The sequence below is a fragment of the Trachypithecus francoisi genome, unplaced genomic scaffold, assembly GCF_009764315.1.
Source record: "Trachypithecus francoisi isolate TF-2019V2 unplaced genomic scaffold, Tfra_2.0 Lachesis_group15, whole genome shotgun sequence".
NCBI classification, from domain to species: domain Eukaryota; kingdom Metazoa; phylum Chordata; class Mammalia; order Primates; family Cercopithecidae; genus Trachypithecus; species Trachypithecus francoisi.
The window spans coordinates 110046698-110065758 of record NW_022681460.1 but is presented as its reverse complement, the minus strand read 5'-3'; the positions used below and the strand labels follow the sequence as shown (position 1 = coordinate 110065758).

At 50.5% G+C, this 19061-nt stretch overlaps 1 protein-coding gene across 1 annotated transcript in view; it reads left to right on the top strand.

Annotated features, from left to right (window-relative positions):
* The window catches only part of SEC14L5 (SEC14 like lipid binding 5), a 64236-nt gene that overhangs the window by 30984 nt on the left and 14191 nt on the right, over window positions 1-19061 (top strand). Inside the window, exons 4-11 of the mRNA XM_033235823.1 lie at window positions 352-483; window positions 2983-3111; window positions 4037-4229; window positions 9917-10029; window positions 10443-10632; window positions 13956-14044; window positions 14154-14224; window positions 17219-17390. Coding sequence (XP_033091714.1) covers window positions 352-483; window positions 2983-3111; window positions 4037-4229; window positions 9917-10029; window positions 10443-10632; window positions 13956-14044; window positions 14154-14224; window positions 17219-17390 — 1089 coding nt within the window. The remainder of the gene's footprint in view (window positions 1-351; window positions 484-2982; window positions 3112-4036; window positions 4230-9916; window positions 10030-10442; window positions 10633-13955; window positions 14045-14153; window positions 14225-17218; window positions 17391-19061) is intronic.

Genomic DNA, 19061 nt, shown 5'->3' with positions numbered 1-19061 from the left:
AGTGAGGGTGTGTGAGTTGATGTTCGGATGGAGGTTCCAGGATGAGGGTGGCGGAGCCCTGGTCGGGGGACCAGGGCCCAGGAGGGGCGAGGGCTGGAAGGCTGGGCTGGGGAGTAGGGGGAACTGGGCGGGGTTCGCGGGCCCAGGGCCGGAGCTGGGTGGTGGAGATGGGTGGGCGGCAGGGTGGAAGTCGGGGATTGGGGTACTGGGTCCGAGCTGGGTGGGCGGTGGAGCAAGGGACCTGGGCCTCAGGGCAGGGGGTGACTGGGGCCGGCCCGCCGGACTCTCTCTCCATTCCTGTGTGCTTCATGCCCCCCACCCACCTCCGCCTCCCCGCCCCTTCCTTTGCAGATCGCAGGTGTTGAGCACGTGGTCTTTGTGCAGACAAACGTCTTGAACTGGAAGGAGAGGACCCTCCTCATCGAAGCGCACAATGAGACCTTTGCCAACCGCGTGGTGGTGAACGAGCACTGCAGCTACACGGTGAGCCCAGGCCGCCCTCAGTGCCCACGCCCAGAACCCACCTGCGTCCAACACTCATTTGCCCCTGGGACCCACCTGCCCCCTGCACCCACCTGTGCCCAGAGCTGTGTCCTCACATTCCTTGAGCCTCGGCCCAGCCATCCCTCCTGCCGCATTGTCAGGTAAGATGCAGGATGCTTGGTTGCCTTTGCAGTTCGGATGAACAACCCATAAATTATTTTAGTATGGCTCAAATATCGCTTGGGATATACTTATACTCAAATGTTATTTGTTGTTTATCTGAAATTCAAACGTGACTGGACATCCTGCGTTTTATCTGCTAAATCTGACAACTCTATCCCCTCCCTCCTTTCCTTCCTCCTTTCATGAAACTATGCCTAAGTTTCCTTAAGTGTGAAATGGGCTTAATAATCATTCCTACTACATAGGTTGATGTAGGATTAAATGAACGAAAATATACAAACCCTTTAGACCAGTGCCTGGCACATATTAAGTTCTATGTAAATGTTACCTTTAAACATAATTAATAATAATTATTATTATTCTCTAATATATATTGGTCGAGCACCTACTGTGTGCCAGGCACCCTGCCAAGTGCTGAACATGCAGCAGTGGACCAGGCTGCCTGACCACTGCCCTCATGGAGGGTCCACTCCAGTGGAACAAAACGGAATCAGTGTGTATGCATTTGTCACAGCTGAGGCTAGATCCAGCAGGGAGATGTGTGGGAGTCAGAGGAGGTGGGGGCGGGCACTGAAGCTGAGTGCTAAAGGATGAGAGAAGCTGCCTACGGAGGGCTGGGAACAGCATTTTGGGGATGGGAACAGCATGAGTGAGGTCTGCCAAGGTGAGGCCATGGGGGCTAGATCTTGATGATTTTAGAGGCTGGAATGAGGCACCTGCAGGCATTCACTGATGGGACCCAGCTCTGCCACTTTCTTGCTGAGTGACAGTGGGCTACACCGTCTGTATCTGTAAAATGGGGACATTGGCAGATCCTGCCTTGTTGGGTCGTTTCCACGATAACCCCAGGATAGCAATGATAGACCACTGTACGTGGTTTTTTCTTTTTCTTTCTTTCTTTTTTTTTTTTTTTGAGAAAGAGTCTCGCTCTGTGACCCAGGCTGGAGTGCATTGGCACAATCTTGGTTCACTGCAACCTCCGCCTCCTTGTTAAAAGGATTCTCGTGCCTCAGATTCCCATGTAGGTGAGATTACAGGTATGCGTCACCACATCCGGCAAATTTTTATGTTTTTAGCAGAGACAGGGTTTCTCCGTGTTAGTCAGGCTATTCTCACACTCCTGGCTTCAAGTGATCCACCCACCTTGGCCTCCCAAAGTGCTGGGATTACAGACATGAGCCACCGTGCCCGGCCACATTGCCTTTTCTTTCTATGCCTCCAGCTCCACTTGGGCCCTCCAGGAGCTTGGGCTCAGGGTGTTTAGATCCACTGGGGAGGGGCGAGCAACAGTTGTTGAAACCCCTCTTAGCGTGTGTGGTGTTTCTCAGAATGAGTTCTATCAATAGCTGAGTCAGCAGCACCCAGGCTGCTTGTGAAATGCAGATTCCTGGGCCCCAACCTGGAAGTGTCTAGGGGCAGGCCCAGGAATCTGCATATTTTAACAGACTCCCTGGTAATGTTTCTGCCCACAGACGTTTGAGGAGGACTAGGTCTGGGTCCATAAAGGAGCTCTGCCAATGAAGTTTTCTTTTTGCAAACATACAGATCTATAAATATTTATTGATATATAAGGATGTGTAATATATCTTTATATAGATAACATAATATATAACTATTTTTAAAATCTAAATTTTATGTATATTGATATATAATTTATATATTTATGGATTATATAAATGATACACTGAACAAATGTATTTATTTTATTTTATCATTATTATTATTTTTTGGAGAGGGAGTCTTGCTCTATTACCCAGATTGGAGTGCAGTGGCATGATCTCAGCTCACTGCAACCTCCACCTCCCAGGTTCAAGCGATTCTCCTGCTTCGGCCTCCCGAGTAGCTGGGATTACAGGCACCCACCACCATGTCCACCTTATTTTTGGATTTTTAATAGAGACGGAGTTTCACCATCTTGGCCAGGCTGGTCTCAAACTCCTGACCTCAAATGATTCACCCACCTTGAGCTCCCAAAGTGCTGGGATTACAGGTGTGAGCCACCACGCCCGACCTAAACATATGTATTTCTAACTAATTTTCTATGTATGTATATAATATTGAAAGGGCAGGGCTGCAGATTTGAGACCCACATTCTCCCGGCTTCCCATGAGAAGGCTTTTTGTTCCCTGACAGTTTGAACTTTGCATCCTTCTCTGGGTGGGGGCCCCTTTGTCCTGCTACCCCCTCCAGGGTTGCCAGGCTTGATCTGCTGTCCACTGCAGGCTCTGCCTGGGCCCAGGTCATCAGGAGAGCCCTAGGGGAGGTCAGGGTGCCTCCAACACTGAATCCCTGGCATGGCCCCTGCCTGGCTTTCAGGTCCACCCTGAGAATGAAGACTGGACTTGCTTCGAGCAGTCTGCCTCACTGGACATCCGGTCCTTCTTTGGCTTTGAAAATGCCTTGGAGAAGATCGCCATGAAGCAGTACACCGCCAACGTCAAGAGGGTAAGGGGTGGGTTGCGTTAGTTACTGGAGGAAGGTGCACACACCTGCTCTGCCATCACCAGCCGCATGACACCTGGCAAGACCCTTATTCTTCCTGGGCCTCAGGCTTATCTGTTAAATGGGTACTCTAGTAATGACCAAATCACCACAAGATGATGGATGGAAAGTAACTGGTCTGTAACAGGGGCACCCTAATCCTTGCTCTGGCACCATGACACATCCAGGATTATGTGGTGAATTTTCTGAACACCAGATAACTCTGTGGTGCTTTTTTTTTTTTTTTTTAGATAAAATGATCATTGCTTGCTTTAAATACCTCAATCCATCCCTGAGTAAAGACTGTTCTTGTGATAAAACAGATGAAATTAACTTTAATAAAAAAATTTATCCAATGTGTAACCGATATAAAACGTTTTACTCCGAGGTGGGAGGATCAATTGAGCCCAGGAATTTCAGAGCAGTCTAGGAAATATAGTGGACCCCATCTCTAAAAAAATAAAATAAAATAAATTAGCTGGATGTGGTGGTGAGTGCCTATAGTCCCAGCTGCTCAGGAAGCTGAAGCAGGAGAATCTCTTGATCCTGGGAGGCTGAGGCTGCAGTATGCTGAGATGGTACCACTGCACTCCAGCCTGGGCAACACAGCAAGACACTGTCTCAAAAAAAATAAACAAAAACAACCCCCAACCCGAAAAACTTATTACTGAGCTATTTTGCATTCTTTGTTTGGTACCAAGCCTTGGAAATCAGGTGGGCGTTGGACACTCGCAGCATTTTTCCATCCCAACTGGACACATCCAGCTGCTCAATAGCCACGTGTCAGGGCTGGGACCTGAGCCAGCTGGGGGTGACTCCCTGCGGTGACCCGGTGACCCGCCTCCATCCTGCCCTGTGCTCATGTGTCTTGGGTCTCTCTGGCTTCCAGGGGAAGGAGGTGATTGAACATTACCTGAATGAGCTCATCTCCCAGGGTACCTCGCACATTCCCCGCTGGACGCCTGCCCCAGTCCGTGAGGAGGATGCCCGCAACCAGGCTGGACCGAGGGACCCTGGCTCCCTGGAGGCCCACGGGCCCGGTAGCGCCCTGGGCCCTGCTCTGGAGGCGGTCAGTATGGACGGTAGGTGGTGCAGCCCAGGCCAGTCAGCCCTAGGAGGCTGCTGCAGGTCCTTTTGCTCCATGGGGGCTCTGGGGCATGTTGGGGAGAATTGCTTCCCATTCCCCTGGGAATGGGTCTGGATCTTGGAACAGCACAGTCTCCTGCCTCCACTGACTGCTTCTCCCTCTCTCCATCCTGGTCCAAGAGCAGAACGCATTTGTGTCTTTTCTTTCTTTCTTTCTTTCTTTGTTTTTTGAAACAGAATCCCCCTCTGTCGCCCAGGCTGGAGTGCAGTGGCGCGATCTCGGTTCACTGCAACCTCTGCCTCCTGGGTTCAAACGATTCTTCTGCCTCAGCCTCCCAAGTAGCTGGGGTTACAGGCATCTGCCACCATGCTCAGCCAATTTTTTGTATTTTTAGTAGAGATGGGATTTCACCATGTTGGCCAGGCTGGTCTCAAATTCCTGAGTTCAAGTGATCCGCCTGCCTTGACCTCCCAAAGTGCTGGGATTACAGGCATAAGCCATTGCGCCTGGCAAAAACTGATTTATTTCTAGATCAGGAATTAACCTCTGGTGCCTTGACATTGCTTCTTTCTCTGGTTTTACTATTTACTAACTTACCAATTATTATGAATTTACTAATTATTACGATTGCTATTGCTATTTTAAAGTATATGAGTAATGCATGATCATGGTAGAAGAAAATTCAAACTGCTTGGAAGGTGTAAGAAGTAAGATTCTTTTCCTCTCGCTAGAGGCTAACAATGGTTTTGTGTTTCTTTTTTTTTTTTTTTTTTTTTTGAGACGGAGTCTCGCTCTGCCGCCCAGGCTGGAGTGCAGTGGCCGGATCTCAGCTCACTGCAAGCTCCGCCTCCCGGTTTACGCCATTCTCCTGCCTCAGCCTCCCGAGTAGCTGGGACTACAGGCGCCCGCCACCTCGCCCGGCTAGTTTTTTGTATTTTTTTTAGTAGAGACGGGGTTTCACCGTGTTAGCCAGGATGGTCTCGATCTCCTGACCTCGTGATCCGCCCGTCTTGGCCTCCCAAAGTGCTGGGATTACAGGCTTGAGCCACCGCGCCCGGCCAGTTTTGTGTTTCTATGTCCTGGAACTGTTTAGGTGTATATATGGACATAATATGTGTATATGCCCACACACATATGTGTATACTTGCATACATACATGTGTGTCTTATGTTGAATACATGAGAACATATACATTCCATTTGATATTTTGCTTTTTTACCACTTAGTAATGTTGCCTGAAAAACTTTCTGTATCAGTGCTTGTGTCTTCTTTTTATACTTCATAGTATGGTGTGGTTGCACCATAACTTATTTATTAATAAATATTAATTCTTTATTTAGACACAGGGTCTTGCTCTGTTGCCCAGGCTGGTGTGCAGGGGTGCAATCATGTCTCTCTGTAACCTTGAAATCCTGGGCTCAAATGATCCTCCTGCCCCAGCTTCCTGAGTAACTGGGACTATATAGGCACAGGTCACCATGTCTAGATAATTTATTTTTACTTTTATTTTGTTTTTAATTAATTATTTTTGAAGCAGAGTCTCACTCTGTCACCCAGGCTGGAGTGTCATGGCAGGATCTCTGCTCAATGCAACCTCCGCCTCCTGGATTCAAGCGATTCTCCTGCCTCAGCCTTCTGAGTAGCTGGGATTACAGGCAGGTGCCACCACGCCTGGCTAATTTTTATGTCTTTAGTAGAGACGGGGGTTTCACCATGTTGACCAGGCTGGTCTTGAACTCCTGACCTCAGGTGATCCACCTGCCTTGGCCTCCCACAGTGCTGGAATTATACGTGAGCCACTGCACCTGGCCTTGATTATTTTGAATTAGTCTATTTAGCTAGTTCCCTATTGAAGGAAACAACCCACTGAGGTTGTTTCAGTTTTTTAAAATACAAATAGCATGGTACATGTGAGTACTTAAGAATTTATGGGCCGGGCGCGGTGGCTCAAGCCTGTAATCCCAGCACTTTGGGAGGCCGAGACGGGCGGATCACGAGGTCAGGAGATCGAGACCATCCTGGCTAACACGGTGAAACCCCGTCTCTACTAAAAATACAAAAAACTAGCCGGGCGAGGTGGCGGCGCCTGTGGTCCCAGCTACTCGGGAGGCTGAGGCAGGAGAATGGCGTGAACCCGGGAGGCGGAGCTTGCAGTGAGCTGAGATCCGGCCACTGCACTCCAGCCTGGGCGGCAGAGCGAGACTCTGTCTCAAAAAAAAAAAAAAAAAAAAAAAAGAATTTATGAGAAGTATGTAAGTATATACAAAAGCTAACACTTTAAAAGTGGAATTGCTGGTTCAAAGTTTACATGCAAGTAAAATTTTGGTAGATGTAACCATTAGGCTTCCAATGAGGTTGTACTAATCACTGTTCCCAGCGAAAGTGTGTAATTGCATCGATTCCTGAGTTCACCCCAGCTCCCCAGAAAACTCTTAGTAAACATTTCAAACTTCTCAAAGGCAATAAAAGTGGTCACTGGTTCATTAGTGACCAGATTTTTCATGTTTAGCGACCGTTTTCCTTTTTTTTTTTTAAATAATGAATACTTCTTCTTGTCCTTTGTCCATTTTCTTATTTGCCCATTGCTTTCTTATTGGTTTGTAAGAGCTCTTTGTATATGAAAGCAACTAGCCTTTTGTCACAGTTCAGGCTTTTATGGACATGGAAAATGTTCACAATATAATGTTTTTTGTTTGTTGTTTGTTTTTTGAGACGAAGTCTCGTTCTGTCGCTCAGGCTGGGGTGCAGTGGCCGGATCTCAGCTCACTGCAAGCTCCGCCTCCCGGGTTTACGCCATTCTCCTGCCTCAGCCTCCCAAGTAGCTGGGACTACAGGCGCCGCCACCTCGCCCGGCTAGTTTTTTGTATTTTTAGTAGAGATGGGGTTTCACCGTGTTAGCCAGGATGGTCTCTATCTCCTGACCTCGTGATCCGCCCGTCTCGGCCTCCCAAAGTGCTGGGATTACAGGCTTGAGCCACCGCGCCTGGCCTCACAATATAATGTTAAAAGGAAAAATGCTAGGATGCAAACCGCATGTACACCATGAATCCAGTTCTAGCCATGTGTAAGATGTGTACTCATGTTGATAACGTTTTTCCTTTAGGGCCACTGCTGTGCAGGGACTTCTCTGACTGACATACTTGGGTGCCATGAAACTAATAATACATCTGGGGCTCTGTTTAGGAAGAACGGAGTTCATCCATGCAACAAGCATTTATTTTTTTTTTTCTGTCACCCAGGCTGGAGTGCAGTGGCACGATCTTGGCTCACTGCAACCTCCGCCTCCCGGGTTCAAATGATTCTCCTGCCTCAGCCTCCCGAGGAGTTGAGAGACTACAGGCGTGCGCCATCATGCCTGGCTAATTTTTGTATTTTTAGTAGAGATGGGGTTTCACCATGTTGGCCCTGCCAGTCTCAAACTCCTGACCTCAAGTGATCTTTCTGCCTTGGTCTCCCAACGTGCTGGAATTACATGCAACAAGTATTTATCCTGCACTGGCTGTGTGTGCTGGCTGGCTGCTGTTGTACATGCACTTTTTTTTTTTTTTTAAACAACAGTGCCTTCTGCCCCATCCTGTGCACACTGTCTGTGGCCTTGTCCCCTGTACCTTCCCCATTTTGCACAGGTCCATCCTTCCTTCTCCATCTGTGCTGTACTGCCAGCAGCGCAGGCACTCAGGGTGGCTGGCAGAGGACATCCTCTGCCCCTTCTGCCCTCTCCTGAATCACTGACTCTTTGTGCTCAGAAGTAGAAAAAACCTTCACATCTACCCGCGGCCGGAAGGATGCTGGGAGCTCTGGGCTCCCTCGTGTTTCTCCCTCATCCCATCCCCACTCTGTCCCTGATTCCACCATCTCTGCCTCTGACCACACAAGGTCTGAACAATTTACCTCTCTGCCAACATTCTCCTGCCGCTGTTTACCCAGGTGCCTCCTGGCACAGTAGTTGGCGTGACCCCCCACTGTGGGCTTTTCTGTTTTAGGGGTGCTGCTGGCCATTCATTCAGCCTGTTTTCTTGTTTAGCCGTCTGTCCACAAAGAACTGGCTCTGCCCATGGAGGCTGCTGCTTTGTGTGACGTCTCCGCACACTGCTGAGATGCCGAGAGGTCACTGCATGCCAGCATCTGCCACCCTCATGGCTAAGAGTTGGGCAACAGGACTCAGGCTTGGGGCCTGGCCCCTGCACACTGGCAACGTTCCGACTGCAACCGCCCAATTGTGGGGGACAAGTGGGAATGTTCCCTGTGGTTCCCAGGCTGCTAAAGAGACAGCATGGCTGTGTTGCAAGGTCCAGGCTCTGCCAAAAGCTGCTGTCTGTCAAAACCCCACAAGGGGACCTGGGCAGGCGGAAAGCAAAGAGAACTGGCGTTTATCGACCGACCACCTCCTTTATGCTGGGCACACAGCATGCATTTACTCATTCGAGTTCCTCCACCTCTCTAGGCCTGTTTGTTTGTTTGTTTGTTTTAGGTATATTGCCATTTTTTAAAAAGTGTTTTATGTTACATTTTCTTATTTTTTTTATTATACTTTAAGTTCTAGGGCACATGTGCGCAACGTGCAGGTTTGTTACGTATGTATACATGTGCCATGTAGGCCTCAGTTTTATCTTCTCTCTCTTTCTCTATCTCTCTCTCCCTCTTTTTTTTTTTTTCTTTTTTTTTTTTTTTTTTTTTTTGAGACGGAGTCTTGCTCTGCCACCCAGGCTGGAGTGCAGTGGCCGGATCTCAGCTCACTGCAAGCTCCGCCTCCCGGGTTTACGCCATTCTCCTGCCTCAGCCTCCCGAGTAGCTGGGACTACAGGCGCCCGCCTCGTCGCCCGGCTAGTTTTTGGTATTTTTTAAGTAGAGACAGGGTTTCACCGTATTAGCCAGGATGGTCTCGATCTCCTGACCTCGTGATCCGCCCGTCTCGGCCTCCCAAAGTGCTGGGATTACAGGCTTGAGCCACCGCGCCCGGCCTTTTTTTTTTCTTTTTAAAGACGAAGTCTCACTCTGTTGCCCGGGCTGGGGTGCAGTGGTGCAATCTTGGCTCACTGCAACCTCCATGTCCCATCTTCAAGCGATTCTCCTGACTCAGCCTCCTGAGTAGCTGGGATTACAAGTGTGTGCCACCACACCTGGCTCATTTTTGTATTTTAATAGAGGCCGGGTTTCACCATGTTGGCCAGGCTGGTCCCAAAATCCTGACCTCAAGTGATCCATCTGCCTTAGACTCCCTAAGTGTTGGGACTGCAGACGTGAGCCACCACGCCAGGCAGTTTTATCTTCTCTAAAGTGGGGATAATAGTGACGCCTGCCTCACAGGGATGTGGGGGGAGCTCACTGAGACCAGGTGGCTTCTGAGCATGCAGCGCATGTGAGCCATATTATGAAGAGTCCTTAGAACACCCCCAGAGGGTGGGAATTGTCTTCAGTTCCCAGCGTCAAAGAGGAGAAATCCCGTCTCACAGTGAGACCGAGGTTTGCCCGATGATGTGTTTTCAGAATGCCCTTGGATGTGGGCTGGAGAAATGAATGCATTCAGAGTCCCTGCAGCTGCTGTCTGGGGTGGGGACTCAGCCTGGCTTGGAACCACATTTTAGGGTCAGTGAGGCAGCCAGTAAGGAATGACAGACAGACCACTTGGTAAAGAGACGCGGCGTCTCCCTCTTGTCCTGAAGTTCCCCCTTCTTCTCCAAGGGGACAAGTTGGACGCGGACTACATTGAGAGGTGCCTGGGCCACCTCACGGCCATGCAGGAGAGCTGCCTGATCCAGCTTCGGCACTGGTTACAGGAGACCCACAAAGGCAAGGTGGGTGCAGGAGGACCCTGGAGCAGCGGATGAAAGGGCAAGGACTGGTACTCAGCCTCCATGTGTGCGAAGGAAAGGCGAAATGAAGTGTGATGAGAAGGCGAGAGGATAATGCTGACACATTATCTCTTGCTTATTTATTTATGTATTTATTTGAGACAAAGTCTCACTCTCACCCAGGCTGGAGTGCAGTGTGTGATCCTCACTGCAGCCTTTGCCTTCTGGGTTCAAGCGATTCTCCTGCCTTAGCCTCCTGAGTAGCTGGGATTACAGGCGTGCACCACCACACCCGGCTAATTTCTGTACTTTTTGTAGAGATGGGGTCTCACCATGTTGCCCCAGCTGGTTCTGCAATTTTATCTGCTGGGTCAGGGCATACTGTTCTGTGGGCTTTTTACTTCTTTGTCTCTCAGATTCCCAAAGACGAGCATATCCTTCGGTTCCTGCGGGCGCGTGACTTCCACCTGGACAAGGCCCGGGAAATGCTGTGCCAGTCCTTGAGTTGGCGGAAGCAGCACCAGGTGGATCTCCTCCTTCAGACCTGGCAACCCCCTGCCCTGCTGGAGGAGTTCTATGCAGGGGGCTGGCATTACCAGGACATAGGTGCGTGCCTCCACCCACGTCATGTATAGGGCATACTTTGGGCACTGCCAAATGCACTTACTTTATTTATTTATTATTTTGAGATGGAGTCTCACTCTGTCACCCAGGCTGGAGTGCAGTGGTGCCATCTAGCCTCACTGCAACCTCCGCTTCTCGGGTTCAAGTGATTCTCCTGCCTCGGCCTCCCCAGCAGCTGGGATTACAGGCACCTGCTACCACACCTGACTAATTTTTTTGTATTTTTAGTCGAGGCGGGTTTCACCATGTTGGCCAGGCTGGTCCTAAACTTCTGATCTCAAGTGATGTGCCTGCCTCAGCCTCCCAAAGTGTTGGGATTATAGGCATGAGCCACCGCACTTGGCCCAAACGCACTTTAAACGCCATGCGTCATGCTAACATCTTATTATTTTTCCTTTTGACTCTTCCAGGCATCTAGAAATGCTTTGAAGTGATAACCTAGCCAGGAAGTATCAGAGCTGGAAAGCTCTGGGGCTTGAGGAAGAGACGTTTCTCCCCTGGGCTGAGTGAGCCCACCAATACTCACAATAATTGCGATTGTATACGTAACAGGTGCAAAAATTTTGTATGTTTCCAAGGGCAGCTGTAGCAAATTAACACAAACTTGGTGGCTTAAAACAGTAGAAATGTGTTCTTTTACAGTTCTCGAGGCCAGAAGCCTGGAATGGAGGTATCAGCAGGGCTGTGCTCCCTCTGAAATTTCTAGAGGAGAATCCTTCCCTGCTTTTTCCAGCTTCTGGTGGCCTCAGGTGTTCCTCGGCTGGTGGCAGCTTCACTCCAGTCTCTGCCTCTCTCTTCCCATGGCCTTCCCCTCTGTGTCTCTGTGTCCACAGCTCTTCTCATAAGGACCCTAGGACATTGGATTTAGGGCTAACCCCAAATCCATGTGATTTTATCTTGAGATCCTTAACGGATTACACCTGCGCAGACTCTATTTCCAAGCAGAGTCCCTTTTTTTTTCTTTTTTTGAGACAGAGTCTGTGTCTGTCACCCAGGCTGGAGTGCAATGGCTTGATCTCAGCTCACTGCAACTCTGCCCCCCGGGGTTGAAGCCATTCTCCTGCCTCAGCCTCCTGAGTAGGTGGGACTACAGGTGCGCACTACCATGCTTGGCTGATTTTTGTGCGTTTAGTAGAGATGGGGTTTCACCATGTTGGCCAGGCTGGTCTTGGAACTCCTGACCTCAAGTGATCCGCCCGCCTTGGCCTCCTAAAGTGTTGAGATTATAGGAGTGAGCCACTGCACCCAGGCATGGGTCACATTTTAATGTCCCCATGGATATGAGTTTTGGGGACATGATTCAACCCATTACAAATATAGTTTCTGGATTTTTAATTTAAATTGCCACTGAAACCTGTGCCTACCACACTTTCCAATGTCCTTTATCAACACATTCCTCTATATCAAGTAGGGTAAACGCTTGACTCTCCTAAAGAACCGGCTGGCATGGTTTCTGTTAATGCACGATCAATCTTCCTTATTTATGGAATCCATATTTATGAACTCCCCTTATTGCTGAAATTTACTTGTAACCCCCAAATCAGTATTCACAGAACTTTTTCAGTCATGCTCAGACATATTCAGCGTGGCAAAGTATTGGAGTCACTTGTCACACACGTTGTCTGCTGAAGTTGAACGACGCGGCTCCTGCCTTCTTGTTTCAGTTCTCATACCCTAAACAGTGTCCTTCTTGTGGCCTATTTAATGCCACATTCTTATATTTTTGGGCTTTTCTTTGGTGACTTTGCTGTTTAAAATGCCCCCTCATGTAGTGCAGAAGTACCCCTAGCTTTACCTGAGGATGAGCAAGTGGCTACGTGCTCCATGCAGAAAACACCCAGAGTGCTCCACTAGCTTCAGATAGGCACCAGCGACAGGGCTGCTGGCCGTGAGTTCAACGCTGATAGATCAGCAACATACATTCAAGTGTCCTTAAATAGAAACAGAAGCTGGGTGCAGTGGTTCACACCTGTAATCACAGCTCTTTGGGAGGCCAAAGCTGGAGGATCTCTTAAGCCCAGGAGTTCGAGACCAGCCTGGATAACATAGTGAGCTCCCCCCCACCCCCCCCAACCCACATCTCCACAAAAAATACAAAAAAATTATCTGGGCATGGTGCTGCATGTCTGTGGTCCCAGTTACTCAGGAGGCTGAGGCAGGAGGATTGTTTAAGTCAGGGAGGTTGAGGCTGCAGTGAGTCGAGATCATGCCACTGCACTCCAGCCTGGGTGACAGAGTGAGACCCTGTCTCAAAGAACAAAGAGGCCAGGCACGGTGGGCTCATGTCTGTAATCCCAGCACTTTGGAAGGCCAAGGTGGCAGATCACTTGAAGCCAGGGGGTCGAGACCAGCCTGGCCAACATGGTGAAACCCTGTCTCTACTAAAAATACAAAAAATTAGCTAAGTGTGGTGGTGCATGCCTGTAGTCCCAGCTACTCGGGAGGCCAAGGTGTGAGAATTGCTTGAACCTGGGAGGCAGAGGTTGCAGGGAGCTTAGATTGCTCCACTGAACTCCAGCCTGTGTGATACAGTGAGAGTGTCTCAAAAACCAACAAATCAACCAACCAACAAACAAAAAACCCCACATAAAACAAGGTTATGTATTGATTGGTTGACAAAAAGTATTATGGGGTCGGGTGCGGTGGCTCATGCCTGTGATCCCAACACTTTGGGAGGCTGAGGTGGGTGGATCACCTGATGTCAGGAGTTTGAGACCAGCCTGGCCAAGATGGTGAAACCTCATCTCTACTAAAAATACAAAAATTAGTCAGGTGTGGTGGTGGGCGCATGTAATCCCAACTACTCAGAAGGCTGAGGTAGGAGAATCACTTGAACCTTGCATTTTTGGGCTTTTCTTTGGAGGCGGAAGTTGCAGTGAGCCGAGATCGCACCACTGCACTCCGGTCTGGGCGACAGAGCAAGACTCTGTCTTAAATAAATAAACAAATAAATAAATGAAAATCTTTTGTAGAGAAGGGATCTCACTATGTTGCCCAGGCTGGTCTCAAACTCCTGAGTTCAAGCAATCCTCCTGCCTCAGCCCCCCAAAATGCTGGGGTTATAGGTGTGAGTCACTGCACTGGCCCTTATCCTCCTTGTAACACTTCTGTTTTTCTGCCTTTCATAATAAGTGGCGTCAGCCCCTCTTGGAAGCAGGCAGGGTGCTAGTAAATGAAGGCTGGATTGGGCCTTGGCGGGTTGCAGCCTGAGGAGGTGAAGCCCTCACCTGAAGCTGTGACCTGCCCCCTCGTAAGCAGTCCTTTAAATAATGGGCTTTTCTTTTTGCTCGGCCCCATCCACAAAGACGGCCGCCCCCTCTACATCCTCCGCTTGGGCCAGATGGACACCAAAGGCTTGATGAAGGCTGTTGGGGAGGAGGTGCTGCTGCGGCACGTGAGTCAGGGGTCTCGTTCCTGGACCCTGTGGCTGGGGCCGGGCCTGGGAAGGGCTGCACGGGGTGGAGCAGCGAGGTGGGTGTTCAGGAGCACTGTCTCCCTTCCAGGTTCTCTCCGTCAATGAGGAAGGACAGAAGCGGTGTGAGGGGAGCACAAGGCAGCTGGGCCGTCCCATCAGGCAAGAACCTGGGCTAGGGACAAATCCCCCCTAAACAGCAAAGACGGGGGATGAAGAGGGGTGCACCGTGCGTGTGTACTATGCCAGGCAGCGTGTGAGGGCCTTCATTCTCCCCCAGTTTCTACAGTGGTCTTCTGGGTCTTGAGGCAGGGCCCATAAGCATCCCCATTTCTTATGCATGAGGAAACTGAGACTCAGAACGGTGGCCCCCACAGAAGCTTGTGAACCGGTCAGGACAGAGCTGGATTTGAGCCTGGGGTCTTGTCCGGCTTCCGGCTCGAAGACTTTATCCTCCCACTCTGCTCAACAGTCTCCTTGACTTTGCTTTTTGAGATCAGCTCTCCACCACGAGTTCTGCCTTGGCTCTGTCATGGCACATCCAGGAACCCACTGTCCTCTGCAGGCACCCACTGTCCTCTGACTCCCCCACATTTCTGTTCCTGAGCTGTTTCCTGGAGCCAGTACTTATGGTGGCATCGCCCCCAAAGGCGCCAAACCTTTCTGAGCAGCAGCTTCCTCTTCTGTAAAAGTGACTTTTTTTTTTTTTTTTTTTTTGAGACAGGCTCTCACTATGTCACCCAAGCTGGAGTGCAGTGGTGCAATCACAGCTCACTGCGGCCTTGACCCGCTGGGCTCAAGCAATCCTCCCACCTCAGACTCCCAAGTATCTGGGACTACAAGTGTGCACCACCATGCCTAGCTAATTTTTGTTTTTTTGTTTCCAACGTGTTGGGATTATAGGCGTCAGCTTCTGCTCCCGGCCTGTAAAGTGGCTTTTAAAAATTGATTCTCAAAAATAATAACGGTTTAAAAATAATGCGAACATGGGTCTTGCACTTGCTGTGTAGCAGGTGCGCTTCTAAGCACCTTGATTTAGTTCCTCCTCCTAAACAGCCCTGTGAGACACAGGCGGGCAGGACCTGCTGTTCCAGCTTTTCAGCCCCCAGTATCCAGATCTTTGTGAAAATTAAAATTCCTTTGCCGTTTGGAGATTTTTTTTTTTTTTTTTTAAAGAGTCTCATTCTGTTACCCAGGCTTACTCCAACCTCCACCTCCTGGGTTCAAGTGATTCTCATGCCTCAGCCTCCCAAGTAGCTGGGATTATAGGTGCCCGCTGCCACGCCTGGCTGATTTTTGTATTTTTAGTAGAGATGGGGTTTCACCACGTTGGCCAGGCTGGTCTCCAGAGATTTTCTTTCTTTTTTTCTTTTTTTTGAGACGCAGTCTCTGTCATCCAGACTGGAGTGCAGTCGCACAATCTCGGCTCACTGCAATCTCCGCCTCCCAGGTTCACGCCATTCTCCTGCCTCAGCCTCCCAAGTAGCTGGGACTACAGGCACATGCCACCACGCCCGGCTAATTTTTCTATTTTTAGTAGAGACAGGGTTTCACCAAGTTAGCCAGGATGGTCTTGATCTCCTGACCTTGTGATCCACCCGCCTCAGCCTCCTAAAGTGCTAGGATTACAGGTGTGAGCCACCGTACCCCGCCTATCTCTAGAGATTTTCTAAGGACACGTATGTTGGGGTGGGACTGGGAATCAATCCATTAGTGTCCTGGCTGGAAGCATAATTCATCCCAGATGGCTCAAATGAGGGGGTGTCATGAAGGGATGCTTTGGAGAGGTATGTACAGGTTTAAGAAAACAATCTGGGAGGGAAAGGTTCCCAGACACTAGCCACAGCAGTCAAACAGTTATTTTCCTAATGAATGAGTACTAATGAAACGGAGGCACAGAGAGGTTCAGGACTTGACCAAGCTCACACAGCAAGTGGCAGAACTGGGATTTGAACCCTGGCCATCTGACTGTGGAGTGCATGTTCTCGGCACCTCTGCTCTAGTTAGTAGTTAGCATCTTTTCAACAATTAACTCATTTATGCCTGAGGTTGCAATATTTTGAATTTTTGCCATCAGAGCTTGGTGAACAGTAGGATAGAAATAACTCCCACACGCTTAGCGTTCCAATAGTGGAATGCTAGGCCTAAATGGCCACTTGTGATAACCAGTTTTTTTTTGTTTTTGTTTTTGTTTTTGTTTTTTTTGAGGCGGAGTCTCGCTCTGTCGCCCGGACTGGAGTGCAGTGGCCAGAACTCAGCTCACTGCAAGCTCCGCCTCCCAGGTTTACGCCATTCTCCTGCCTCAGCCTCCCGAGTAGCTGGGACTACAGGCGCCGCCACCTCGCCCGGCTAGTTTTTTGTATTTTTAGTAGAGACGGGGTTTCACCGTGTTAGCCAGGAGGGTCTCGATCTCTTGACCTCGTGATCCGCCCGTCTCGGCCTCCCAAAGTGCTGGGATTACAGGCTTGAGCCACCGTGCCCGGCCTTTTTTTTTTTTTTTGAGACGGAGTCTCGCTCTGTCGCCCGGACTGGAGTGCAGTGGCCGGATCTCAGCTCACTGCAAGCTCCGCCTCCCGGGTTCACGCCATTCTCCTGCCTCAGCCTCCGGAGTAGCTGGGACCACAGGCGCCCGCCACCTCGCCCGGCTAGTTTTTTGTATTTTTAGTAGAGACGGGGTTTCACCGTGTTAGCCAGGAGGGTCTCGATCTCCTGACCTCGTGATCCGCCCGACTCGGCCTCCCAAAGTGCTGGGATTACAGGCTTGAGCCACCGCGCCCGGCCCATAACCAGTTTTAACTGAGGGAATGCGGTGTGTGCGTCCTTGCAGACAGCTTTGTATACACCATCTCACTCGATCCTAACAGCAGTTGTTTCAGATGGGGACTGTTACTACCTTTGCCACTGTCCTGTGAGGAAGGGGGTCTGTGGCCCTGACCCAGAGCTCTCAGGGGTGGAGGTGAGACTTGAGTTTGGGCGCTCAGCCCTGAAGTCCACACTCTGACCCTCTTCACGCCATGAGCTCCCTACTGGGGCAGAAGCCCCCGCTCTGCTCACAGCCCTGACTCTCAGAGCCTCCCTGTTCATCCCCCATGGGGAGGGTGTTGGTGGCCTTGGGAGGCCGCAGAGCCAAGTGGAGCTGGGGCCGTTTCTGCACAGCTCCTGGACCTGCCTGCTGGACCTGGAGGGACTCAACATGCGGCACCTGTGGCGGCCAGGGGTGAAGGCCCTGCTGCGGATGATTGAGGTGGTTGAGGACAATTACCCGGAGACCCTGGGTCGGCTGCTCATCGTGCGAGCCCCCCGCGTCTTCCCCGTGCTCTGGACGCTGGTAAGAGCCGGAACCTGGGCCAGGCCCTTCCCCGGGGAGGGGTGGGTGGGATGGGAAGGGAAGGGGCCCCTCTGCGAGCGGCTCTGCTCTTTTCCTGTTTCATTTAATAACTTTTTGGAGATGAAACAAAGCACAAAGCTGACACTTTTAAAGTATAGACCCCAGTGGTTTTTAGTGTATTCAGTGAGTTAAGCAACCGTCACCACTAGCCAATCCCAGAACATTTCTGTCGCCCCAGAAAGAACCCCCATGCCCATTAGCGTGGGTCTCAAATTCCTGGGCTCAAGCGGCCCACTTGCCTTGGCTTCCCAAAGTGTTCGTATTATAGGTGTGAGCCACTAAGCCTGACCTGAAATATACTTTATATTGTAACCCAGTGGGTACACACGTGCATGCACGTGTGCTCGTGCACACATACACACACAAGAGAAGGGTGCAGCCGGCCGCTGCACAGCGTGGGCAAAGGCCTGGAGGCTGGATGGAGCTTAATGTTTTGGAGGAATCGAAGAAACAGTCCAGGGTGACTGAGCAAAGAGGAGTGAAAGGGATGATGGCACCTGAGGAGGCTGGAAGATGTACAGGGGCCCGTGGTGAAGATGGGACCTTGTCCCGGGGCAGTACGGACCCATGGAGGGTTCAGTAGCAGGGGAGGGTGGAGGCCAGGAAGTTGTCTAGCTTTTGTGGGTGCTTCAAGGCTCTGTTCAGGTGAGGCTAGGAGGCAGGAGCTGCTTCTGAAGCTTTTTATCCCTAATTGTCCTAATCTCCGGGAAAATTAAGTTCACCTGCTGTTTAGGGTGGTTTTGGGAGTGCGAGCGCATCGGCCGGGGTCCTGGCTGGATGTGGACCTCACCCAGATGGTTCAAATGAGGGGTGTCCTGAAGGGGTTCCTTGCAGAGGTGTGGGCAGGGGAAGGCGAGACCCCGAGCACCAGTGACTGCTGTAAGCCTGGCCACCCCCAAGAGGAGGGAATGTCCTTGTAGAATCCTGGGAAAGCTGGGCCGGGGGTGGGGGCAGGGGAGCTACTGGGGGGTCAGCCTCAGCCTCCTGGGGCCCAGCACAGCACAGGGGGCAGTGGGGCTGGGGACAAGAGAGGGCCCAGCACAGCACAGAGGGTAGTGGGGCTGGGGACAGGAGAGGGCCCAGCACAGAATGCAGTGGGGCTGGGGACAGGAGAGGACCCCACACGGGAGGATTGTAGGTTCCTCATCCATCTCTTGCTTGTGACATTCCCTGTAGAACTGGCCTGTTTCCTGCCATGCCAAGGGCTCCTTTCTTCCTTCTCTCTCTCCCACTTCCTTCCTTCTTTATCAACATGTGGCTTAGAGCTCAGTGTTAAAATGGATTCCAGCTGGAATAAACAAACTGTGGAATACTGTTCTATCCATGTAATGGAATAGCATTCATCCATAAGAAGGAAGCGGCCAGGCGCAGTGGCTCATGCCTGTAATCACAGCACTTTGGGAGGCCGAGGCGGGTGGATCACGAGGTCAGGAGATCGAGACCATCCTGACTAACACGGTGAAATCCCGTATCTACTAAAAATACAAAAAAAAAAAAAAAAAAGGGGGGGGGCGTAGTGGCGGGTGCCTGTACTCCCAGCTACTCAGGAGCCTGAGACAGGAGAATGGCATGAACTCAGGAGGCGGAGCTTGCAGTGAGCCGAGGTCATGC